We start from the raw sequence: 26,131 nt of genomic DNA, 5'->3' as shown, positions 1-26,131 counted from the left end.
TTCTTCTTTTTAGGTAAAAATAAGGAAAGCCTATGAATGTATTGCATGCATTATACTTTGACCTTTCAGAAATGAAATCAATAACTAAAATAGGGGTGGACATAAATAAACAAAACTAATCGAAGTTTTCAAACCAGAGTTGAATCTATTTTTATTTTACTTTTATTCTAAACTGTAATATTGTTTTGTACTAGCTGAACTAGGACCAAATTCTGTGAAACTAGATAGAAGAAACTGAAGTTCATGAAAATATTAGCTAAATTTAAATAGTCTAATTTTCTTTTAACTTTTATCCATAACTACGAACTATACCTTTTCAAATCAAAACAAGACACTTTTTGTTTGTGGTTCTATATTTATATCAACAAAACTCAAAAAAAAAAAAAAAGGAGAACCCAACCCAAAAGTTTTGTGATTAAACTTGTCATCATCATTCAGTATAGAAACACCACTTTTATTTAATTTTAGCAACAATCAAATTGCATTCATCAAGCATTAAACCAAACACATATAACGATCCAACAAACATTATGATAAGAATACTAGTTATCTTGCATTTCATTAGAGGCTTAAGAACTAATTAATGTTAACTAAAAACGGAACAGGCGAAGTGGTAACCCATCTGACCATTCTAGCGATTCATGATGATATCCATTGATGCATTCGTCTTCCCATAGAACCAAAGCTTGCATATCGATGATGTCGTTTACATAATTCATACTCACACTTTTTAATTTCATCTTTGTTTGAACCTCAAGGCTAAAGCAATGCCTTGAGCAGAGGAGAGACACCAGCAACAGCATTACAGTTGCATGTGTTATGATGCAGCTAGTTCATTAGACTATAAAGCAGAACATAAGTCAGTTTTTCTTCGTTTTGCTTTTTATGCAATGCCACTTCCCAAGTTTTTATGTAATTATACCTTTTTGTTGTTTAACAGTGGAATATGTCATATCTTCTTTTCTACTATCCTAAAATAATTCCATAAAGACTTATGATATCCAGATTCCAGAGTTTTTAACTTATGATACTAATTAATCCTGATATTGATGTTCTGGTTACTATAACATGTAAATCAACAAAACAAAATGATTTATAGAAAATTGTTTTATATAATTCTAATATGAAACAAAATTAACAACATGTTTCTGGATCATTACATATACGGAAAAAACATTAATGGTAGTTAATAACTTGGTTTAGAAATTAAAACCCTGACTAAACAATATACGAACGATTCAAGCTGCGAACTGATTAGAGTGGAGTAATTCGATATCTTCTTCATAAAAAAATTCTCCAATGTCGAGCATGTCCTGAGGATTGTAGTTGTTGAGACCAAACACGTTATCCTTAAATTGATTATTACAAAAGCTATCCTCATAAACATTTACCATCGTCTGTGTTTCTGTTTCTTGGGTTAGACTCATCGAGTTGTTCTCTTCCTTTGTTTCCCAAAACCCATCGGTAAATCCAAAGCCGGTACCGTTCACGAATTCACAAGATTGCTCTAAATAAGATAACCCACTTTGATCAACGGAGGAGCTAGGGTTTTGATCTACTTGTGAAGAAGAATGCTCGTCATATATATGGTCGCGAGAAAAGTTAGGGTTTTGATCAACGTTAACTTGTGAAGAAGAAGAAACGTTGCCATAAATCTCGTCGAGAGAAAAGTTAGGTTTTTGATTAACTTGTGAAGAAGAAGAAGCGTTTTCATAAATCTGGTCGCGAGAAAAGTTCGGGTTTTGATCAGACCCGCAAGTAATCTCGTCGAGAGAACCAAGTTCTAGTTTTTCTTTCTTCTCAAGACATTCCATTATATACTTCTTCAATCTCTCAAGACGATCCTCTATGATATTCAACTCCGAGAGATCATCACAGTTACGATAAAGATTAGGGTCTTCCCACCAAAACCCTAATTTGGCTTGGGGGTCAAACTTCTTGGGAGGTGGCTTGCCGTTGAAGTAGCAATCAGCAATCTCGGACGAAGAAGAGTAGCCGGAAAAAGAGTATACGACATCAGAACTCTCGGCTGGAGATGTTACAAAGACGGCGATATTTGCACCGCCGAGACGACAAAGATCGGCGGATTTAGAGAAGATTGTTTTACGGCGTTTGTTGCAAGTCACCGATCGTTGTGCGTTAGTCTCACGTGTCTCAATCGGAATCTTTCTCTTTAGTCCACCTTTTTTCTTCATTGTGGAAACCTAAAAACACACTTGACGGTCACAGCTTTGAGGTTTCTTATTAGAAAGGAGAGAGAGAATGAAATCGATAAATAGAGAGAGAGAGAGAGAGAGAGAGAGAGAGAGAGAGAGAGAGGCATATTTATAGAATAAGAACCGACTAAAAGCCCAAAACAAGTATGATTACAATTTTTTATTGGGTTCCATTTTTTATAAGTGTCTAAATTACAATTATTTATTGTTTCTCTGTTGTATATGTTTTCAAATAAATGTCATTTAGACACTTATAAGAATACCTTTTTGTATAAAGAAACACTTTTCAATTAACTATTTAAAAAAACCAACGGTGGCGAGAAGAAAAAATATAAATTATTTAATAAAATATTATCATTTGATTTTTGGGAAATTCACATTTCTAAAATTCAAAGTATCATTGGGTAGCACTTTAAACCTCGAAAGAATTCCAATAACATTATAAACCATCAAAATAATTTAGCTAACACTTTAAACCTCCAAACTACATTTTCTATTTGTCCTGCCATAAAAAAATGATGGAAAATTTAATTTCTATTTGTTTAATATACATTTATTTAATTTCATTGAAATTAAAATTATTTTTATTATTTATTAAAATTAATAAAAAAGACAAAAAAAAAAAACTTCACCTTTTTGTCTACCATGAAATTTCAAAATTAAACATTTGAAACTATAGACTTAAGCACAAGAGAAATTTAAAGTATAATAATAGAAACCAAATAATGTATAATATGAGGTACAATAGAAGCTTAAATAGAATAATAAAAACCAAAGAATGTCAAAGTTAGTCAGAAAACGAAGCATTCTCCGTATCAGAGGAATCTGCTTTTTTTTTTTTTTTTACTTTTCTTAATAATCGTAAATTCATAATAAATAATAAATTAATTAAAAATTATATTAAATTAAATAAATTTATATTAATTTATATTAATTCTATCATATTTTATGGCAATGTAAACATGAAAGCTAGTTTGGAGGTTTAAAGTATTAGTAAAATTATTTTGATGGTTTATAGTGTTAGTGGAATTCTTTCGAGGTTTAAAGTGCTACCCAGTGACACTTTGAAGGTTAAAAATGTGAAATTCCCTTTGATTTTTATTGGTTTTTGATATATTTAAATAATTCATATTGTTTAAATTCAGATAATTATTTTTGTAAATTAAAGCGAGTATCTCTGAAATTGGGCCTATGGGCCATGATTTGCAATTTAACAAGAATCAGGATAACTCTATTCCAATTAGGCAACTACCAAACAACAGCATTAATAACTGAGATTAAAATCAGTAACATTCAATATTTGATTTATTGATTTGGTTTTGAAACCATTAGTTATGCACAAAGCTGCACCCAAACAATTATTTTTGCTGTATATAAAATCTGAATAACTTTAGTATATATATGTAACACTGTAAATTAGTAGCAACGAGAGTTGCTTACTTGCTTTGCCTTTATTGTCCTTTGATCTTTCCTTGTAAGTATTTCTCTACACTATACAATCCGCAAAGAGACTTCACCACAGGCATAGTTGCTGGAACCGGTACCTCAAATTCCGAATCAAACCCATCATTAATGTTCGATGAAATGGACTGTTTCCGAGCTTCCCTAATGGCTGATCTCGTTGCACAATGAACAGAAGCCGCTAAAAGCAATGGCGGCTCACCCGAAGCTGTGGATCAAATGAAGGAGTTGGTGAGTGTGAAAGTAGTGACCCACAAATACTATATGGAGTAAAATTAAAGATAACACTTCAACATTATAAGTTATAGCAAATACCTGTCTCTAAGAGTTTTTATGTAATTATGTATGTGAACAACAAGTGATAGTTTTGATAGAAACATAACAATTCGAAATGAAAATCGCGATAATAGTTATAGCTCAATCGGATAAGGAAAAGCGTAGTGTACCTTTGGAGGAGAGAACGCGGTTTTTGTGATGACCAATGTTGACAATCTCGACGTTGAAGTGTTTGGGGATTGTATCCACAGTAGGAATTTTGTAGTCCCAAGTGCCTTGTTGCACCACAAGCCCCTTCTCATCAGTAGTGTACTCTTCCATCATGAAAAACCCGATGCCTTGAACAAACGCTCCTTCGGTCTTTTCAAAAACCATTCATGTTTTTGCTTAGCTCCATAAATTGACTAAAAGGAAACAAGAAAACATGTGGAGTTAACTAAATGCTAACCTGTCCTAAATCAACTGCAGGATTAAGACTTTTTCCGCAGTCGTAAACGATATCGGATCTTAAAATATCGGTTTTTCCTGTCAAAAGGTGCACTTCCACCTGCAAGTAGAATCACATTATTGTTTGATTGATTCAAATTTTTAAAATGAATGATTTGCCATAGTGACTTGCCTCGCTCACTCCAACCCCATAGTTGAGGTATTCCATGGTAGAATACTCTGGCATATACAATGTACTCGCCGATAAATTAATATACTGAGCATACGCCTGATGAAAGAAAAATGCAAACGTTACGGTTATTCAAGCAGAATGTTTGTTATAGAGTAACTATCTGAATTTACTAGGCTACCTGTTGAATGAGCATGTTCCATGTCACGGAACCCGGCTTCTCCATTAACATCTGATCCATTGTAGGTTTTAGTCTCTCCACCAAGATAACACAGCAAAGCCTAACGGCCTCACAGCTGCTCTCGGATGTCGTGCTACCAGCAGTGAAACCTCCTTGGATCATACCGAGTGTGTCGGACTGAACAACCCGTATTCTCTCCAACAACTTTTCGCTTCCTTCGCATTTAACCATACCGAGACCATAAGCAACCATCTGTTGTACTTTGGTCCACAATCCTTGCCCTATCTCAATTCCTCCAACCTCAACCACAACAGAACCATCACTTAAAATGCTTACCTTCCCCGGGGTCGGCCTCTGCATAACTTGATGGACAATAGGTACTCGAGAAATCCCTCTCTTTCGCCATACATTACAAAGATTAAACTCTTTCACTATCTCAGCTCTTTCTTTAAATTTCGAAGATATCTCCAATTTGTCCCATAATAAAGGTAGTGTATATTCATCAAGATCACCAGAAATGTGCTTGTAGAATTTTCTGAGGCTGTCATAAGTATGAAGGTTTATCTTTCTCACCGCATCAACATCCATTTGAAGAGAAGAGGCTACATTCTCGATAATAGATTCCGCAATATAAGAACCTTGTACTTCCCCGGGAGCTCTCATCGCCGTTCTACTAGGACAATTCGTCTTGCACACTTTTACGTCAAATGACAAAGCTCCCCAATCATACTTCCTTAACGGACCCATTATATTCCGCGGCATGATTGGACTTACGTCCGGCTCAAGCCCTGCGTCTATTAGCATGGTAAGCTCCAGTGCTGTGAGCTTCCCATCTGATCTAAAACCAACATTGTAAGTTATTTTCATTGGATGCCTTCCTCCAGCCATTATCATATCGGTCTTGCGGTTCAGATACATCTTAACAGGACGTTGCAATTTGTATGCGCCTAGTGCACATGCTGTTGCAACCTGAAACATCATTTCAACGAGCATTCATGAGTGACAAGCCATATTCCAAAAACAATGTTAATGATCTTGATTTATAGAAGAAACCAATTCTGGTAAATACTTACAGGCATTGACTTTACAGCTTTACCACCAAAGCCACCTCCAACTCTTCTGGTAATGACTCGAACGTTATGCTCTTGGATGCCGAGACATGTAGCGATAACCGAATGCACGTACTCAGGTGCTTGAGATGAACTAAATACCTTGACACAATTGTCTTCATCTGGTAAGGCAAGTGCTGTTTGTGGCTCCATATAGAAGAAGTACTGTGACCCGAGCGTCAACTGAATAAATAACCAAATTTCAAACACACAAATGAGATGTGATCACACAACTTTGGCGGTGAAAATCGGAAAACAGTTGTGATACCTCGGCCGACATTATCTTTCGCTCAGCTTCTTCCATTCCTTTTATAACATCACCGACTGGTTCAGGGTAAAACATCGGATAGACCTCGAAAAAGCTAGATCTTTTAACTGCATCTTCGACAGTTAATATCGGTTGTTCTAAATTCGTTGTATCATACTCAACTACTGCAAGTTTTGCTGCCCTGTCTGCATGTTTCTGTGTGTCTGCAACCTGCAAAAGCCGTATATTTTTCGATTAGTTACACAACAAAAGACGAGCAAGAATTAAAAAAGAAGAGGAAATTGGAGTTACCACAAGAGCAATTCTTTGACCAGCACATCGAGTTAGTTCATCTGCAAATAAAGGTCCTGGTCCAAAAAGGGTCTTGGAACCAATGTTTTGTCCTTGTTCTGGAATATCCTTGAAAGTAAGAACTGCAAAAACTCCAGTAGGATTCACATTCTCTCTGAAGCTAATGCTTTTTATCTTAGCCAAAGGCTCTGTGCTATAAATGAATGCTCCATGTAAACAGTCCGGTAAAGTCGGTATATCATCAACAAAAACCGCCTCACCTGAGAGAGAAAGCTCATGTAAGGCCCTGTATTGAATCTTTACCCGTGGCTTGAACCGATATCAAGTTACTAAAAATGATGAAAACAGAAGGCATAAGAACTAACCAGAAGCTTGTAATGCAGCTCCAACTTTGATAACTGCTTCACCAATAGGTTGAAATTCATTGCTCTCTAACACTTGTTGTGAAGATGAGAGGAAGGGTAAAGATTTTGCGGTATCGACATGGCTGTTCCTATGCCCATTCTCGATCAGTGAACAGAAAAAATCGAAAAGAAATCCAACAGCCAAGCTTTTACTATATTCCGAGTGCGAGGTGTCTTTGCCAGGAACTATGATTCCTCTAAGTAAACCAACAGCTTCATATAGAACACTGTAGCTAAGTAATTTACCTGTCAAGAAATTCTCCACTTTGATCGCCCTGATTGAATGATCGCCGCCATAAGAACCAAATGCCAACAAGCATCTATCTACCGTTACATCTTTTCTTGATGGTTCTTGGCGAGACACTATCGCCAAGAAAGCAGCGTTCAAGTAAGGCAATGCATTTCCAATAGAACGAGGCGTGGCTCGATAGCTTTCAAAGAGCAATTCAGTGTCATCACCAGAAGGAGCAGTCCATGATGGTATCTCAACCTTTAAAAGAACGCGTTTGGAGTCTAATATCGGAGACAATTCAAGAAACTCTTGTAGCGTAACCTTCTCGGTTTTCCTACCATTTAACATATACACCGATGCATCTACAGCTAGCAAAAGCGTGGTAATATCAGAAGGAAACTTTCTGCTCTGAGCCATCACTAGATTACCGCCAATGCTCCCTGAGTTCCTGATAGAACGGTTTCCAATTCTCTCCATATGAGCCGCCATTTTCTTGAAAATATAAGAAGATTTGCTTTCCTCTTCCAAAGCATCAATAGCATTTGATATGGTAACAGCTGCTCCAATTTCAATTCCTTTCTCATCTTTCTTGATCATTGACATCTCCGGAATGTGACTGATATCAATATATCTATCAAACCGTTCCTCATCTTTGTAGTAACCTGTACCCGTGTTTCCCACAACGAACTTCAACGAGTCTCCAGAGTTAGCAGCATCCATTATGTTATGAAGCTCAGCTACGCTAAAAGGAGTGGTCCAACGATACCTCGAATGATCCAAACCATTATCAACCTTCTTTATCTCTCTCTTCTTCTTCTTCTTCTTCAAGAACTCAGGGAATGTTACAAGATGGTCTTTGGGGTTATAAGGAGGCAAATTCTTCAACATAACCTCTTTACTTTCTCCCTTTTTCCAAAAGGAATTAAACCCCAAGTCCTCAATATCAACATCAGTAGCAAAACTCTTACAAGCATCGACAATGGGACGATAACCAGTACATCGACAAAGACTACCGGAAACAGATTTCTCAGCTTCGGAAACCGTAAACTCTTTTGAACTGTTATTATCAGCATTTGCAAGAGCTGAGTATAGAGAAATACACATCCCTGGTGTACAAAAACCGCATTGAGAGGCATGAAAACCCGCGAACCGCTTATGAATCGGGTGAAATCCTTTCTTTGTGTTACCAAGACCTTCAGATGTAGTAATTGAACATCCATTTATACTACAGAGAAGAGTGAGACAAGAGTTTATACTACATTGCTTCACTTGATCTAACTCTGTATCATATCTTGATAACACTACAAGACAAGCACCACACCCTCCTGCACTAACCAGAGACACACATTTTATTAAAATCTATCTGAAGATACAGAACTCAGATTTGGATTCTTAAGTACTAAGTCAACTTCACTAATTCTGGTAAAGAGTAAAACATAACACAAGACATAAAGCCCCACATTCGTAATAGTTAGTGAACAATAAAGTTTCACTATAAGAGATTAAAAAGAGAAGAGAGCGAGAGAGAGATTTTGCCTTCGCCACAGCCGAGCTTGACACTCTTGAAAGGAGTGTTTAATCGCAAGAACTCGAGTAAAGTGGTTGATGGATCAACAGAATCAATCTTGAATCTTTCTCCATTGACTGCAAACTCCAAATCCATATTTTAAATAAATTGGAATCAGCAGTGACACCAATTTTGAGAAACCCAGAAAACAAGAAGTGGGTGTGGTGATTTAACCAATTAAAGAGAGAAATAAGTTTGTGACGAAGAGTTTCATTTCAGTTTGTCTTATAGTTGCGCCTCTTTCACGCACATCTCTAAGTTTGAGTTTCAGACATAACTCACAAGTCATTGTCTGTGGGCCACGAGTCAGTCTTATGGGGAAAGAATATTTGACATTTGGAAGAAATCTCAATCTAATCCAATCAATATCTTATAAATTGGAATCAAATGGTTTTTCTTTTAACCCTTCTTTTAATTATGAAATTTTCTAATTTATTTGCTCAAGAAATAAAATATATGTACAAGTGGGGGAAAAAAGAAGAAGAGTAACACGCTAGAAATCTACTGTAAAAACTTTTTTGTTTTTTTGGTCAAATATATTGTGAAAAGTAAAAACTAATATCTTCTTTTATTGATCAAGCTTACATATTATAGCCTACTAGATTCGGACCCGCACGTACGGGTGGGGTTTTGTTAACATATGATTTTCTGAGTATAAACTTATGTCATATAGGTTTTGAATGTGTGTATATCAATTTGAAATTGGTATGACTACTAAAAATAGATTTTATGTGACAGATTAGATGATTGAATATATTGGTATGGTGAACAAATCTAATCGGTCGATAATAGGTATTTGCGTATAATTTGTATAAAAATAGTCGGGTTTTGGAGAGATAAGTTTGGTGTATATCTATAAAAAAGATTGTATAATATAATATAGATAAACGTATTATCATATTTTTACAAACTTAAGAACAATTATCCAAGTTTGGTGTAAATGTTTAATTCATTTTGTTTACAACCTGTTTTTCAAAATATATTATCTTCTTATTTTTTTGGTATGTGAATATTACAATAGGATATATATCATATATGTAGTAGATTTAGTGAGATTTTTTGTTGGTGTTTTGAATGATGGTAAACTGAATTTTATTTAATGTCTGATTCTTTACAAATTTAGAATAGAATGTGAATTTATACAATTCTTTACGATTTATTTCAGAAGTTTGTATGTGTTTTTTCGGAAAAGTAAAAGTTGTTTTAGTGAACAAAAAAAAAATCTAACTACAGAAGATATTTTATTGTAATAGCTATAATATAAAGTTTAATTTTTAAAGAAACTGAATTTCTTATAATTGTATAATAATAACTATATATGGTAATGTGTGAATCTATAGTTTAATTTAATCTGGAAATAAGTTTCAGAAATCATGTAAAACAATATGTTAATTAACTGGCACATCATAATTTTACGATTTAACCTTTGAATGGGCTGAATGATATATTTATTTAGGCCCAAGTATTAAACAACCAGACAGCATTTCTTGTTGTTTCGTTTGATTTTTATTGTATTTATCCAATAATGATATCAATGTAAATAATATGAGCAGGTATTTGTTGTTAGAAAATTCGTTGTCTTATTACCAAAAAAGAAAAAAAAATCACCGAACAAAATGAAGAACATCGTTGGTTTCTCAGAAATCAAATGCGAAATTCTTTTAGAGACATCATTACTTCGTCTCCGTTTATACTTGTACTTGTTCAATTCGTGAATCCTATGAAGAAGTAAGCTTTTTATTTATTCAGATCTACACTTTTACATTTTTGTATATGTCGATTCAATTGCAATCTTTTAAATTTTTCAGTTTTAATTGTATAGATTCGCAACGGATTGTCAAGAAGCCGACTGTTATATGGGTAATTATCCTAATTGTCAATTGATTATGAAAAAAGGTTTTCACTCAATTTTTATACGAATACGAATTTGATTTACAGTAATTTTTAATCTTCATTTAGAGAAAGAAGTTGATTAGTTAATCTCGAGAATACTAAGCTATTATAAGTTTTAAACCAACAAATTTTGTATAGTTTGTATAAACTGTGTCCGGAACATTGTGTTTTTGTCTATACAGGTGAAGGATGATTCGCGTTAAATATAAGACCATGGAGGAGGGAATGTGATTTTGTTATTAAATTATGCAGTATATATGTAAAAGGTTAGTGAGATTTGCAGATTTACATACTGTTATTGACTTTATAAGTTTAGTTACTTCATATTCACCATATAGATTGTTTTGGCATAGTATGTATTAAGGTGAAGGATGATTTGCGAGTAATATGAGACTCTGGAGGAGCTACAGTAGCTATTTAGAAATATATATATATATGTTGCAGGTTAGTGAGATCTCAATTTTTAAACTTTTGATTATTAGATTGACCTATTGTTATTGAGTTTAATTAACTTAGTTCATATAAACTTTATGGTATTGTCTACTAAGACTTTAAAAATTCAGTTATGTTAATAACAAAGTTCAATGTTTTTAAGGTGAAGCATACTTTGCAAGTAACATAAGAATGTGGAGAAGGGAAGAGATATTTTGTCATTGGAGATATCCAGAAATCTATATTTAAAAGGTTAGTGAGAAAATTATTTTTACACTATAGTTCATATTCATATTCTGTCTTAGTATGTTTAGCTAAAAGTAGTATATATATAATATTAAAATTCGTCTTAGTATGTTAATTGAAAGTAGTATATAATATCAAAACTACTTAACTTTCTGAAAAGTTTTTTGGTAATCAGTATTCGTCTTGGATTGCTATTGAAAATTTTCTAGTTTACATAATAAAACTGGAAACTTTTCTTTCCCTCAGTAATTCTGTTTAAAATATAATGCTATAGATTCTGGAGGAATGAAATGAGTAAAATAACACTTAGTTTGAGAAACTGATAAGAATATTGAATGTATGCAATAAAATGTAAAACGATTGCTTCTCTTTAAGATGATTTCGTTGACTCTCTCTTTTTCTGACTCTGGTCGGTCCCATGTTTTAACTTTACATAATATAACAATATAGTTATAGTAATTCAGTGAATTAGATCAGAACCAAAATTAAATCACTGAGGCAATAATTATTTTTGTTACCTCTTTACATAAACTCTCTGCTAAACACTTCTTTGAACACCACATTCATCGTTTGCTTCTGTGGTTTCCCGTCTTTGTCTACTATGAGCACCTTTAGTCCTTTCTTAGTCCTTTCTTAGAAGTTATTCTAGAGATTGCAACATAGAGATGTCAATGTGAAAAAATTCTTTTCTTAGAAGCCATTTTCTTAACGATAAAAGAAGATGAAAATGAAGTAAAGCTTTGAATGATTGTGAGTTCTGAGAGGTGTAATCGAGTTTACTATATATACTATTAACAGATATAGCTCTCGTTTTTAGGGTTTACTTTGTAAACAGGAAAATATATTTGCGTATCAGAATTTAAAACAATCCTTAATCGAATATGCTTGATTTGATAGGATTAAAATATTTTGTTTTCTTTAAATTAGGCACATCTAATAACTAAGATTAGATCTTATTGAAAACAGTTACTACAAAATTGGATGTCTTCCTTATATTTGGTGATTTCTTTTGCATCTTTCTTAAAAACAGTTGTGCGAATATATATATAGCTTTATTTATTTGATTGTCAAAGATTTCTAAATTACTATAGAGTTAAGTAATTAGATTTGTTAGTTATATAGATTATAGAAATCTCTTTAAATCTAAACTAATATTTTTGGCAATTATTTTCTGTAACAGATGCAAACAGATGCAGAGAATATCGGAGTGAAATATTTTCCAACATTTATGAACAATCAAAACGGGTTGAATCTAAGATACGCGTCTAGGACGTATGACGATGCATAGGGTCCGCGTTTTTATCCGAGAAAATAACCCAGGATCCGCGTCTTGTATCTCATCAAATTGTCTTATTTAACCTTCCACGAGATTTTTAATTTTCCCTTTAAATTCAAAAATACCAATGGCATTGTTTGTAATTATTCGATAAAGTAAAGGTTATTTTTTACCCAATGCTTCCCAATTAATAGAATAGATATAACTTATTTCTAACTCAAAAACTTGAAGTATAGTGAGATAAAGACTTGATTTTTCTAACCAGTAAACAAAAAAAATCATCTACAACAATAGTTTTGATTTTGTATTTTCAAAATAACGTTATTTTAGTTATGTAAAGTCAAGTCTCGGTAACACGTTGGACATGTGACATCTGACTCCGCATAAACTACAAGTTGACTAACACCGTTTCATTCAATGTTGATTTTGACTTAGAAAGTCGGTTATTTCGTACACAATCTAATCATCAATGTTTAATTCATACCTAACCGTTTTCTATATGCTAATACATATCTAACCTTTTAAAACATTCAAATTTCAAACCCAAATTTATTAAATCGTATGAAATCATGATGATGCGGTTGCCACATCATCATTTTGTTAAACAAAATTGAATTTTTTTTTTCTTTTCCGTTTTTTCTTCTCTATCACTTTCATCTGGAGGAACTATGAAAATTACAATAATATTATTAAATCCCTATTTTAAGAACAAAATATAATACTCATTAATGGTTATATTGATCTTAACTTATATCTATGTATCCAAATAATCCTAGTTGCTAATGACAATTTATAAAAATTGTATTTTATTCTTAAAATGACAATACATGTAAAAAATAGTTTCAAAGATCAATATATAAGATTATTGTAGGGTTTATATTCTTCACTAAAAGAAAAAAGAAAAAGGGGAAGAGAAAGAAAAATTTTTATTTTTGTTTTACAAATGGTCGACTTTCCGTTTGACTTACGGCTATTCATATACATTAATTATAGGGAGAGTTACTAGATTAACCCAAATTTTGACTTTAATTAGAGCATGATTATAGGTACTATCTTAAGAAAATCTTAAGATTATGTTAGCATTTAATTGATTATATTTATTCCCAAAAGTGCATTTAAGGTAAGAAGTGTTTCTTAGCTAAAGAACAAAAAAAATGCTAAGAGGTGGAACAAAAAAAATATTACTTAAATATTCTTAAGAAGTATTATTAAGAGCCCTTGGATAATCATGTTCTTACTAGATTGACTCACAAATAATTTGGGTTAAATGAGTTATTTTCATGCCTAAAATACCCTTGTCTCATGTGTAAAAAAAAAAATACAAAAATACCCTTCATAAAAAATTCCAACAATTTAAAAAAAATCAGCTATCTAGTTGTGACAGATTAATTTATAAACTGCAGACTTATTAGTCTGTGACAAATTTTTAGAATTTGGTTACGACAGAATTACCGAATTTTAGCAGATTTGTTTTTCTTGACAGATTTTTTTTCATTCAACCACAGATTTTAACAATTTGTGACAAACTTATTTTAATGTCTGAATGATTTAATTTGTAAGAAGCGGCAGATTTATTATTTTCGAAAAAAAACTGTCATGTTGTAACAGATTTAATGATTAAAAATTAATAACTAGATTGACGTCTTATGGTAGCATATTTGTTATATGTTATGACAGATTTTTATAATGTTACCATAAATCTGTCGTGTTACAACATATTTGTTTTTCAAAATATAATTTTTTATGTTATGACAGACTTGTTTTATGTTACGACAGATTAAATTATATTACCACAAATCTGTCGTTTGATGGCAGATTTGTTAAAGTAAAAAAGAATTGCTGGAATGATCTTTATAATTTTGTATGTTACGACAAATTTGTAATTATGAACCCCTTTGATAACAGTGTTTTTTTTTGGCAAATTTTTTTGCTATAATAATATTTACAGTGGTGACATTTTTTTTCCTTGTAATGACAGACTTATTAGAGCAGTTACCATATTTACCACTAAAACATTAAATGTCGACATCTAGGGTTTTTGTAAAAAAAAAAAACGTGGCCTCCTTAGTTTTTGTGAAAAAAATGTGGCTTCATGAGAGGAAAGTATGATTTTTGGAAAATAAGATGACCGAAATTGAGTTTGTGTTTGCTTTAGTTGTTTTGTTTCTTAATTTTTCTGTTTTTTTTTAATATTCAGAAATCAAATAATTTTTTTTTTTTTTTTGTGAATAGAAATGTTGTAGAAATCTTGATTAAGGTTAATTGGTCTTTTTACACAAAATTTGTGTTAGTCTAGTTATCCATCACTAATGAGAGTCATTTTAGTTATTATTGCCCAGTTTTGAGTCAATATGGGTAATTTTCACTTATTTATATATATATTTAAAATCATGTTCAAATTAATATAATATTAGTTTGTGTGTTAAAAATACGTGATAAAAATTATTCAAGTTGAACTTATCTGTTTTTCCCTACTATTCAAGTATTTATAATCAAAAATCACAATGAAAAAACATTAATCAAAACTAAAATGAAATCCAGATTGAACTATATCAATAATATTCAACAATGAAATAGCATTTTCTAATATTTATTAAAACAATGGCATAGAAGAGATTTATGATCTATGAAAATTTAACATATGAGATTGATATTGCATGAATGTGTGGCTATATTTGTTTTTTTTTGTTTTTTTTTTGTGGAATTTCAATGTTACAATAAAGACTTAACAACGAACGAGTCTTACGCTTTCACATGTAGAATGAGAAAAAATATATAAAATGTGTAAAACCAGAATTTAAGGAGATAGGTTGCTTAAGTTAGATAAGTTTGAATGTGACATATATTGAACTTCTAAAAAATATATATAGGAGTATACTTTGCAATTTGTTTTTCACTTTTAAAACACCATCAATTCAACACCTACAATGAAGAACATATTTCAACTTTCACTCACCATTCTAATTTTCTTCATCATTCTTCAGCTAGGTTTGTATTTACATTTAAATTCTGCCTTAATATATTAAGTATATATTTTCAACAGAAACTAAAAACGAATATCGTGATATTTTTAAAAGGCCCTTCTTTCATCTACACAATTTATATAAAATATAGTTCAACTGTGTTATGTAAAATCTATGTACAAGTTATTTTTCGGCACATAATTTTGTAATACTGAATGTAGTTCTCTCAAAGTCAAATCCAAATAAAACTTAGAAAATAAAAAATAAAGTTTAACTATTTTAATCTAGACCTAGAAAACTGATATACAATTAAAGGTAATTTTATAATTTTTTTCACCTGATTTAGCTAGTTTCTCTCATTTTAAAAACAAGTAATTTTTTTTATTATATTCTGAAGAATTATTATAATGTGATTTGATTAAATAAACGTCCATTTTTTATTTTTCCATAAGTTATTTACTTATTTTGCTTTATTTTGCATGAAAAAGTTTTAAATTACATTTTTCTTACAAATATTTGCTTTGTTTTGCAAATAATTTATCCTTAAATTTATATGATATTTGCTAATTACACACACACACATATATATATATATATATATATATTAGTTGTTATGTTATGGTTTATCAAGAATAGTCAATGAATCCTTCACCAAAAAAAGAATAGTCAATGGATCACATAAAATATATTTGAGACCATCCTCAATGCAGCAACTTTTACACTGATCTTGGGTATAAAAAAATAGAAAAAATTCAAATAGTAGAGGAACATGGGGAGAAACGGTCTTGAGCAAGATCTGGTCTTGAGCATTGATCTTGACTTATATATATATTTTTCTCTCTTTCTCTCTCTTATCTCATTATAATATTATTACTTCATTTGTTTATTATTATAATTACTTTAAGATCAGTTGTGCGATTGATGATGACCATAAGTATCGCAGCAACACAAGTAGTGTTCTTAGGTATTAAAAATTTGAAAAAATTCAAACAGTAGAAGACGAACCTGAATTGCGATCTTCTGGAAGATCTGTTCTAATACAAGTTATGAGCCACGTGTCTGAAAAGTATTGGTTCCATAATTTCCTCTCTTCCTTCTTTTTTTTTTCTTCTCTCTCTTAGAATGTTTTAAGATTATTTTACACCTAAGATCAATCTTCAAAGTTACATGGATGCATATGCCCTTATAAATTAGAATACTAGATAGTAATTTACGAAAAACTCTTTAAACTTTTCTTATTTCATATCCTTTTTTATATATTTTTTTGTGCAACATCCTTTTTTATATATATAGTTACTAAAAGTATAGTTACTAAAAGTTGTGTTCTAAATACAAATCAAACAGGAGTATTGGGAAATGTGCAACAAGGAAGACGAGAAATTCGAGAACAATGCATTATTGATATTCCAAAAAAATCTGGAAAATGTGTTGAAACAGAATGTCAATCTGCGTGTACCAAGATGAAGAATGCCGTTGCCATTATTTTTGCCCTTAATTTATTTATGTGTATAGAAAACTTAAGTTATAGAAAAATAAAAAACTTAAGTTAAAGTTAATAATAAAATATCTTTCTAATGGTGTGACTTAAACCTTGAGTTAATCTTTTGACCTATTATTTATTATATATTTTTAATAATAAAACACTGGCTTTAATTTGTTCAAAAAAAAAAAAAAAAAAAAAAAAAAAAACACTGGCTTTAATATTTTGTATTAGTATCGTTATAAAGTTATAACATGGATTTTGAACCTTGTAATATGTGTGTTTAAGTAGTGGTTGCTAAGAAAATATCTTTGAGATAGATGTTATTATAAAGTGACTTAAAATCTATGTAGTATCTGTAAGGTTTTATTGGGGTAAAATTTATAAGGTTTATGAGATTTTATATGCCACTATTTTTACTAATTTATAGTAGTCTACTGTAAAAACTAATATAGTCACTTATTTATCAAGCCTACATATTATGGCCTATGTAACTTGTTTCTAACTCAGAGTGTGGTGAGATAAAGACATAGAAGAGATTTATGATCTATTAAAATTTAACATATGAGATTTAATATTGCATGAATATGTGGCTATATTTGTTTTTTTTTTTCTTTTGGAATTTCAATGTTTCCATTTAAATAGGAAAATGTGTTAAAAACTTTCAATAAAGACAAACAACAAACGAGTCTAAGGGGGGTGTATTGAATTAAATATTTGGAGAGGTTTGGTGGAATTTCTATATTTTAGGTTTTGGAGAGATTTGAATAAAATTTTAGGATGGTTGGGTTGATTTGTTTAATTTCTATTTTTTTAAAAACAAAAATCATTAGTGATTTGATGAGATTTATTGAAAGGATTTGGGAGAATTTAGTATATAAAAAAAAAAAAAAAGTCAACGATATTCTTTTTTTTTAAATAACTATGCTTTTCTATTTTGTTATCCTCTCCTTTGCCAAACGTACGGTGTGTCACATTACTCACATTTTTTTGGATGTAGCTCTACCGCTGGATTCAATTTAATGATCAATCAATAACTAATAGTCTCAAGTCTCAACATGTCAATAGAAATAATAAAAAACAATCTAAAGATATAACATAAAACGTATAGCATCATGATTCCATATTCATAGCATATGTCCACATGTTCTCTGCTATTGTTGCTCTCCAATTATTAGCAAGTACTCTTTGTTGTTACAAGTGGATTCGATTGAATACTTGAGAATGCTTGATATGAGAGAGTGAGAGAGAACTTGAAAGTAAAATCGAGATCGAGAGAGATAGAAAGACAAGAAGGAAGAGAGAAAATTGAAAGAGATAGAAAGACGAGAAGGAAGAGAAAAATTTGAACCAGTCGTTGGCATGCTTTTTTGGACTTTTTTTTAAACCAAATACCACATTTAGAGGTGGTATTTTTTTTATTATTATTTTTGCACTAAAAAAGTGTCCAAAGTCTCTCCAAATCTATTTTCAGTATTTTTCTTTAAAAAAATTGTGAAGTTTGAATAACAGTGGATTTGCTTTGGTTTTTCTAAATTCTTAATTGAATAACAAGAGATTTAGAATTATTTGAAGTGATTTATATAAATTCCAGTTTCAATAACATGGAATTTGGGAAGAGATTTCAAAATCACTAATTGAATAACAGGTGATTTTAACAAAAAACCAAAAATTTTAAAAATCACTGTTTGAATACACCCCCCTAAAGCTTTAATATATAGAATGAGAAAAATATATACAAATTGTGTAAAACCGGAATTTAAGGAGATAGGATTCTTAAGTTAGATAAGTTTGAATGTGAGGTACATTGAACTTCTAAAAAAAGTATATATATATATACTTTGTAATTTGTTTTCACTTTTAAAACACCATCAATATTCGTAACACCTACTAGGATGAAGAACCGATTTCAACTTTCACTCATCATTCTAACTTTCTTCATCATTCTTGAGCTAGGTTTGTATTTACATTTAAAATTTACCTTAATATATTAAATATATATTTTTCAACCGAAAATAATAATGAATATTGTGATATATATATATTGACAGTATTGTGAAATTTCTTTAAAAGTTCCTTCTGTCAACTATACAATTTTTTAAAATATCAATTCAACAATGTTATGTAAAATCTATGTAATCTGTAATACTGAATTTAGTTCTGTCAAAGTCAAATTAAATCCAAATCAATCTTAGAAAATAAAGTTTTAAGTATTTTGATCTCTAAACCTATTGATATACAATTAGAAATGTTTTCACCTATTTTGGTTAGTTCATCTCATTTAAAAAAAAAAGTATTTGGTCTTATTATATTATGAAGAATTGTTATAATATGAATTAATTAAAGAAACTTTTTTTATCAATAGTTATTTTACTTTATTTTGCATGAAAACATATTTCATAAATATTGATGTTGTTAAGATTGCCTTCCTTATATCTATATGATATTTTTGAATTACTTATATATATATATATATATAATTCTTACTTTTTATTTATTTCATATGTTATGGTACGGTTTATCAAGAATAATATCAACACAAATTTTTTTTTTTATATATGAATCTTTTCTGATTTTTTTTATAGTAAATAAATCTTTTCTTCCTTCATATATAGTTACTAAGATTTAAGTTGTAAATATGACACAAACAGGAGTAATGGGAAATGTGCAACAAGGAAAACGAGAACAATGCCATACTAATATTCCTAACAAATCTGGAAAATGTATTTATACGGAATGTATTTGCCTTCCTCCTAAGACATGTCAGAAGCTGAAGAAGGGCCCTGTTGCTAGTATTTGCCTTCCTCCTAAGACGTGCCGCTGGTATCATTTTTGCTCTTAATTGATTTCTATTTATAATAAAACTTGAGTTTTATTTAATTAAAAAAATAAGAAAATACTTTTGAGAAGTTGTGAATCTATAAGATTGATTTTAAACCTTGTAATATGAGTGGTTTAAATAGTGGTTTAACAAAAAAAAAATATCTTTATGATAAAAATAGTTACATTAATTGATGTCAAAAAAAAATTACGACTATGAACGTAACATGTTGGAAGTTCGTAATGATTCTACCTTTGAATTTTAAGAATATACAGTATATTGCTTCTAGTGAAATAATTAAGGACTAATATATTTGATCAATACTATATTGTTGGTTGAAAGATTCATCAGTTTTCGTAATTTATAATCATAGTTGATAAGTAAATTTAATCCAAAACATTTACATATGGGATTCAAAGGTTTAAATATTAACAATCTATACTATTAATTGGGAATCACTAAATAATAAAAAACCTTTAAGTTGTAAAATATTACATAGGATGCCACTGTTTTTTTATAATTTGAAGAAGAAAAAAAAACAATTAAAAAGGGTAATTGTGACAATTTGATTATAAAAAGCCAGCGGATCTTGGGTTGACCCGTTGGTATGAATCGAATATACACGCGGATCTTGGATTTCTATTTTTAAAAAAAAATCGAAATTAAATCAATAAATTAATAATAGCTGTCCTATATTTTTGGAAATGGTTTTAAAAAGATTCCATAATATATCAAGCTGTTTAATTCAAAATTGTATATATGTAAACTTATTTATTTTAGTAATATATTATTAAATATTTCCGGTAATCTAATTTATTAACAAATTATATTTTAAAACATTCCTTAACAAAACTATATATGCTAATTAATTCTGATTAGCACACATGAAAAAACAATTTTAAAATTTGATTTTCCAAATATGAAAAATATTTAGTATATTTTTTCATATAATCTAACTAAATACTTCCATCCTTTAAAATATAGCATATTCAACAAATAATTTTTGGATTTTAGATTTCTAAATATCTAGAAAATATTTCCTGTATAGATTTAAATATTTTACATTTTAATTATATAATTCAAATTTATTATAGTGATATAAATTTAAAATAATGAAAATTTTTAAAAAGATATTTTTAAAATGAAATATAATAGTTACTATATTTCCAAATTATTTTATTTAGAGCCCAATAAATTATTATATTTCAAATCAAATAAATTATTTTATTTCGTATCAAATTGTTACACACTTTTGGAATAAAAAATCTTCTAAATTCGCTTTTTTCAAAAATCATTAAAATATAATTTAAATACCAATATTTTAATTTCAATGCAAATGTTTCAAAATGAGAAAATATTGATTCACACCAATATACTTATTTTTTATATAAAATAGAATCTCTTCTTTTTTGGAAAAAACATTAATAAGATTTTTTAACAGCTCATTAATTGTCTTTGAACAATCATTTATTTGGTAAGTTGTATTTGAACAATCATAATTACCATATTTGCGAAATTGCATAAGGATAAGTTTAATGGATAAATACCAAAATCGTTGAGATCATAGAAAATTTAAGATTTTTTTTAATATTTTCGTCATCATAAATTTAAAATATGCAATTAAGATTGGTTTTTTTTTTGGTAAAGATTGAATCCACAAATTGAAACCTAATTTTGTGTACAAATCTATTTCCTAGAATTTTGTGTATATAAATATTATGCATTTATGCATACATCCAAAATAACTAATATAAATTACAAGCTGTTAAAAATATTTACACATAAATACAATTAATTCAAATGATTATCTAAAATTTATTTACATTAAACCCTCTCTCATTTTAAGATTTTGTTAAGATTCGTTTTTAAAAATTATGGAGCAAGTTTATCAAATAAATTTAAAATATCTATATTTAATAAATTTGTCTTATATTAGAAATGCATTCTCTTATGGGACATGAATTGTGGAACGGGTATAGGATATAATGGAACATGGCGAAACCAAATGAAATTACGCCCACCTCTAAATATTTGTATTTGTTAATCATTTTTAACGGTTTCATATACAGTTTGATAGTTCACAAGTTTAATACAAATCTAACTAACCGTTAATCCGGTTCAATTTGATCCCGTCCGACCGCTGAGTGGTTGAATTTTAAAATATTGCTGAAACAATTATTATTTCAACTATTCAAACATTAATAAGCTACATTAAAACCAAACTGAAAATTAAACTAAATACCCAACTGATATGAATTTGGGTTATAAATACTATATAAAATATATTTGTTTACATCAATCTAACCTATATTATATTTCAATCTAAGATTTTTTCTAATCTACTCCTCAGTTTCAAACACGAAAATTTGACATATGGTTCACAACATTGGCTATTGTGTCATAAACAACATAAATAGCATTCTACACTTTTTTGATACATTATAATTTATATATTACAATATTTACTAAAAAAATAAATAATCTGTATTTACTAAAAAATAAATAATCTGTATTTACTAAAAGTTTATTACAACACATTTCTTAAGATATGAAACCTCGCACGTACGTGCGGGTCAACATCTAGTATCTTCTTAATTAAGATGTTCAATATCTCCCTCTGTCCCAATATATAAGATGTTTTAGATCTTTTTATTTGTTCCATTATATAAGATTTTCTCTACTTTCAATGCATAATTTATATTAGTTTAATAGTTTTTAATTATTTTAATTATGCAGTATCTTCTTCTATTGGTTGAATTTTCATAAATGAGAAAATATTTCTTGTTTCTTAATCTCTGTGTTTTTAGTCCAAACATCTAATAAAATGGGACCGAGGGAATAGTAAAATCTTTAGGAGAGACATGAACTTGGGTTTGCTATTTGTAGATGTTTTTGCACGTTGTCTAATAAACTTAGGAGAGACATTAAATTATTTTAGAGAAAAGCATCATCCTCGTTGGTCCTCCAATCTTAACAGCAGAAACTTATTATTTGTTCTCTACATGAAGCCATCTCCACAAAGCAAGGCATTTCTCCTATTTTTACAATTTTATTTTCTTCACCTTTTTGAGAATTGGGAAATAAAGTTGTTAAAAATGCATATCAAAAGGAAAGAACTTTATAGAAAGGGATCATAATAGATAGGCAAAGTTAAGGAATAACCCAATATCAAAGAAAACAACTTAGAAAATTCATCTTTTCATTGGTATATAATGAAATCGCATAGATACTCTCTTGTATCAACATAACACAAAATCCTCTTATTCCAAATTCAAACCAAGAAATTAAGAGATGGAGAGAATTTCTGATCATGCTAATGCTAATCGCATCTACGATGAATTCGAGCCACTCTCAAATTGGAAAACTGAACAAGGATTCGAAACTCTCACTGTTTACCTTCCAGGTTTGATTACTCAACAACCTCTACCATTGTTTTCGTCGTAATTTTTGTTTATGAACCGGTTCTTGAATTGTGTTAAACGTTTCTTGAGATAAACAGGGTTTAGGAAAGAGCAGCTTAAGGTGCAAGTAACCACCACGAGGAAGCTGAGAGTGATGGGAGATCGTCCAGCAGGAGCCAACAAATGGATCCGTTTCCGCAAAGAGTTTCCTATTCCGCCAAACATCGACGTTGACTCTGTCTCTGCCAAATTCGAAGGTGCAAATCTCGTTGTGAGGCTTCCTAGATCCGAGCCAATGGGTAAACAAACTTCCCCTATAATTGGTACAGCCACAAAACCACCTCCAGTTCCTAAGGAAAATCCCAAGCTTCCTAGCCAGGCAGCAAAAGAGAAGGTCCAACCACCAGATGAAACAAGAGAGAGAGAAGCGGAACTAGAAAAACAGGCCGAGAAGATTCGATCGCCAAAGCCAGCAAGAGAGAATGAAGAAGCTCTTAACCAAGATTATAGAAGTAAAGTGAATGAATACAAGGAAAATCTTGGAGGATATGTTGCACTGATGAAGAATAACAGAACAGCACTTACAGCTGGTGTGGTTGTTCCCGCGGCTGCGGTTCTGTTGCTCTCTCTTGGATTCTATGCCGGCCAAATGTTTACTTCTTAATTCTTATTTACCTATTCGCAGGATTCTCAAAGGCAGATAAAATGTACTAAAACTTGCATATAAAACAAATCATATTAATAAACAAACCACCCCAACATGAAAAAAACAAATGTTGTTCTGAATCATAAGAAACTTACGCTAGAACCACGGTAGATAGTTTCCAGTAAACACATTTTCCAAAACACAAACTTACCAATCTCACCTAAGACAAGACAGCTAGAACTTAAACAGCTTATCAATTGTCTGATTCTTTTGTAGTCTTACCTCCAACTCTTTCCACTGAGTCATGCAAGCAATATGATCATGAAAATTTTCATGTTCTTTGAGCCTAGTCGAAAGCTGCTTCCAATTATTGTACCCCGTTGTTGCCAAGTTACCACCACTGTTTTTCTCATGTCTGAACAACTTGCAGCAAAAACAGAAAACTTTATCTAAAGTTTCGGAGTAAACCAACCATCGCCGATCTTGTTTTTCTCCATTTACCATTTCTCTCGTGTAGAAAGCTTGAGAGAAATGTCTACCAATACTATCCTTAGGAAACTTATAATCAGTTGATAGTCTTATCGTTGGACCGTTTTCAACCAATAAATCTCTCAATTTCATATCAACATTTCCCCAATTTCCAGGATCAGAAATATCTTCACAAACATCTTTCTTCCTCTCTTCACTTCCCTTGCTTTGATACACAACCCGTTTTTGCTTCTCTTTACATACATCCAAATGTTCAGGAACAACGTTGCTCTGACCGATATCATCGACATCTATGTTCTCGTTTATTCGAGAAGAATCGACAACTGTTTCAACTCTGCTAGAGTTTTCGGGTTGCTTCTCTTTACATTCATCCAAATTTTCAGGAACAACGTTGCTCTGACCAACAACTGTTTCAACTCTGCTAGAACTTTGAGGTTTCTTCTTAACAAACTTTAAGATAGCATTGGCTTGGGACTTCAAAAATTGTTGCTGCTTCTTTCTTTTTTTTCTTTTTAAAGCTCCAGATGCTTCTTTTTTCATACTCAATGGTGGCATTCTTCTACATATAACAAAAATGTATTTATAAATACATACTCTAAATGCTTAATTGTTCGAACTATCTTATATTCTATATCTCATACAAATCAACAAAGGTGTTGTTGTAATTGGTTACTTCTGCTTGACTATATCCAAAATTACCCATCGCATACAGATATGAATCTCACGTACCTTAAGAGAAGATGAAAAAAATTCACCGAATCAGTCGTCACTCGTCACAACAGAGAACCCACCTTGTTTTCGCCGTTTAGGGTTTAAGATTTTTCGTTTTGGCTCCAAATGGTAAAAATCCAATCCTTGAGAAAATGATTGTAATAAAAATAAAGATGGAAAACTTTTATAAATATGGGCCGCCTCTAAAACGATTAGTTGTGTGTTGTGGGCTTAGTTGTGTTAGAATATGTTACCCAAAAGAAATTAGAGGCTTTTTTTTCCGAATTCGATTTTGGTAAAATTCTGATTAATTTTTCTACCAAAGTAGTTAATATATTTGGAAAAAAAGAAAAAAAATAATTAATCTATTTCTTACTCATAAGAATTTTTCAAAATACTTTTATATTATAAACAATAGAAGAAACAAAAAATATAAGTTACACAATGATCGTATGTCTAAAGCAAATATATGTACCACTTAAGTTTTTTTTTTAATATATTTAACTAGATGAGCACCCGTACTACAGTACGGGTTGAATTTCATTTATTACAAAATTAATAAATTTTATGTTTTACAATAAAGTTGTGATATATTATAATAGTAAGTAAAAAATAATATTTTTTTGTCAGTCCCTATATATAATATTAGAATGAATATACTTTCATTTTTCTATAGTATTCAATTATGGATATTTTTTTTTAAGATACAAAAACGTAAAATAAGATTATTTTAAAAAAAAAATAATATTGTTTGAACAATGAGTTAATTTATGTTAACAACCGCAAAATGAGATTGCATATAATTTAGTTAGATCAAAAATCAAAATATCATAAATGAATCGCATCTAAAACGTAGATTATTTTGAGGTAGCTATTATTTTGAATTAATTTAGGAAATTATTTTTTCAAATTCTGATTCATTGGTTGTTGAAATAGAGATTTGTTTAAGCTAATTACGGAATTTACCAATTATTCACATAATCAAATATGTTATGAACATATATTTGATATATAATAATATCAAATTTAATCCGTGTGTGGAGTCTATATTTTCATTTTACAATCCCTATGAAAATATTGCGGCACAATCTATTATTTATTATTTTCAAAATTGCTTGCAGAATCAAATTTTCAAATATTTAGAAGTGTCAA

At 30.3% G+C, this 26,131-nt stretch overlaps 5 protein-coding genes and 1 long non-coding RNA gene across 7 annotated transcripts; 3 read left to right on the top strand and 3 right to left on the bottom strand.

Moving 5' to 3' along the window:
- Positions 1–97: 97 nt before the first annotated feature.
- LOC9315133 lies at positions 98–2,258 on the bottom strand. Its single transcript, XM_021028191.1, has one exon. The coding sequence runs from the start codon at positions 2,193–2,195 to the stop codon at positions 1,239–1,241; it is 957 nt and encodes a 318-aa protein (XP_020883850.1). The 5' UTR covers positions 2,196–2,258; the 3' UTR covers positions 98–1,238.
- A 1,235-nt stretch (positions 2,259–3,493) lies between these two features.
- On the bottom strand, positions 3,494–8,898 carry LOC9316951 (abscisic-aldehyde oxidase). The gene is made up of 10 exons (XM_021028496.1): positions 8,591–8,898; positions 6,784–8,379; positions 6,419–6,678; positions 6,128–6,337; positions 5,824–6,042; positions 4,751–5,719; positions 4,573–4,668; positions 4,402–4,500; positions 4,124–4,313; positions 3,494–3,885 (listed from the first exon to the last, which is right to left on the bottom strand). The coding sequence occupies exons 1-10, from the start codon at positions 8,715–8,717 to the stop codon at positions 3,668–3,670; spliced, it is 3,984 nt and encodes a 1,327-aa protein (XP_020884155.1). The 5' UTR covers positions 8,718–8,898; the 3' UTR covers positions 3,494–3,667.
- Positions 8,899–10,177: 1,279 nt separating this feature from the next.
- Positions 10,178–12,630, top strand: LOC110229475. Its single transcript, XR_002332867.1, has 6 exons — positions 10,178–10,349; positions 10,444–10,481; positions 10,697–10,780; positions 10,868–10,958; positions 11,110–11,198; positions 12,373–12,630. It is a non-coding gene; the product is annotated as an uncharacterized LOC110229475 (long non-coding RNA).
- Positions 12,631–18,767: 6,137 nt separating this feature from the next.
- On the top strand, positions 18,768–19,943 carry LOC9316950 (putative defensin-like protein 146). Its single transcript, XM_002880837.2, has 2 exons — positions 18,768–18,867; positions 19,563–19,943. The coding sequence occupies exons 1-2, from the start codon at positions 18,807–18,809 to the stop codon at positions 19,751–19,753; spliced, it is 252 nt and encodes an 83-aa protein (XP_002880883.1). The 5' UTR covers positions 18,768–18,806; the 3' UTR covers positions 19,754–19,943.
- A 2,952-nt stretch (positions 19,944–22,895) lies between these two features.
- Positions 22,896–23,903, top strand: LOC9315132 (inactive protein RESTRICTED TEV MOVEMENT 2). Its single transcript, XM_002880836.2, has 2 exons — positions 22,896–23,135; positions 23,232–23,903. The coding sequence occupies exons 1-2, from the start codon at positions 23,024–23,026 to the stop codon at positions 23,795–23,797; spliced, it is 678 nt and encodes a 225-aa protein (XP_002880882.1). The 5' UTR covers positions 22,896–23,023; the 3' UTR covers positions 23,798–23,903.
- Positions 23,856–25,145, bottom strand: LOC110229507 (zinc finger MYM-type protein 5-like). Of its 2 annotated transcripts, none has more exons than XM_021029895.1 (2): positions 24,998–25,145; positions 23,856–24,824 (listed from the first exon to the last, which is right to left on the bottom strand). In XM_021029895.1, exon 2 carries the CDS (start codon positions 24,821–24,823, stop codon positions 24,014–24,016), a length of 810 nt encoding a protein of 269 aa, XP_020885554.1. In that variant the 5' UTR covers position 24,824; positions 24,998–25,145; the 3' UTR covers positions 23,856–24,013. The 2 variants fall into 2 exon arrangements, with proteins under 2 accessions (XP_020885554.1, XP_020885553.1); XM_021029894.1 differs by having other exon boundaries at positions 23,856–24,827; positions 24,998–25,138.
- Between the last annotated feature and the right edge of the window lie 986 nt (positions 25,146–26,131).

This window comes from Arabidopsis lyrata (assembly GCF_000004255.2).
Source record: "Arabidopsis lyrata subsp. lyrata unplaced genomic scaffold ARALYscaffold_4, whole genome shotgun sequence".
Taxonomy (NCBI): Eukaryota; Viridiplantae; Streptophyta; class Magnoliopsida; order Brassicales; family Brassicaceae; genus Arabidopsis; species Arabidopsis lyrata.
The sequence above is the reverse complement of the archived record's forward strand: the minus strand, read 5'-3'. Positions and strand labels throughout refer to the sequence as shown.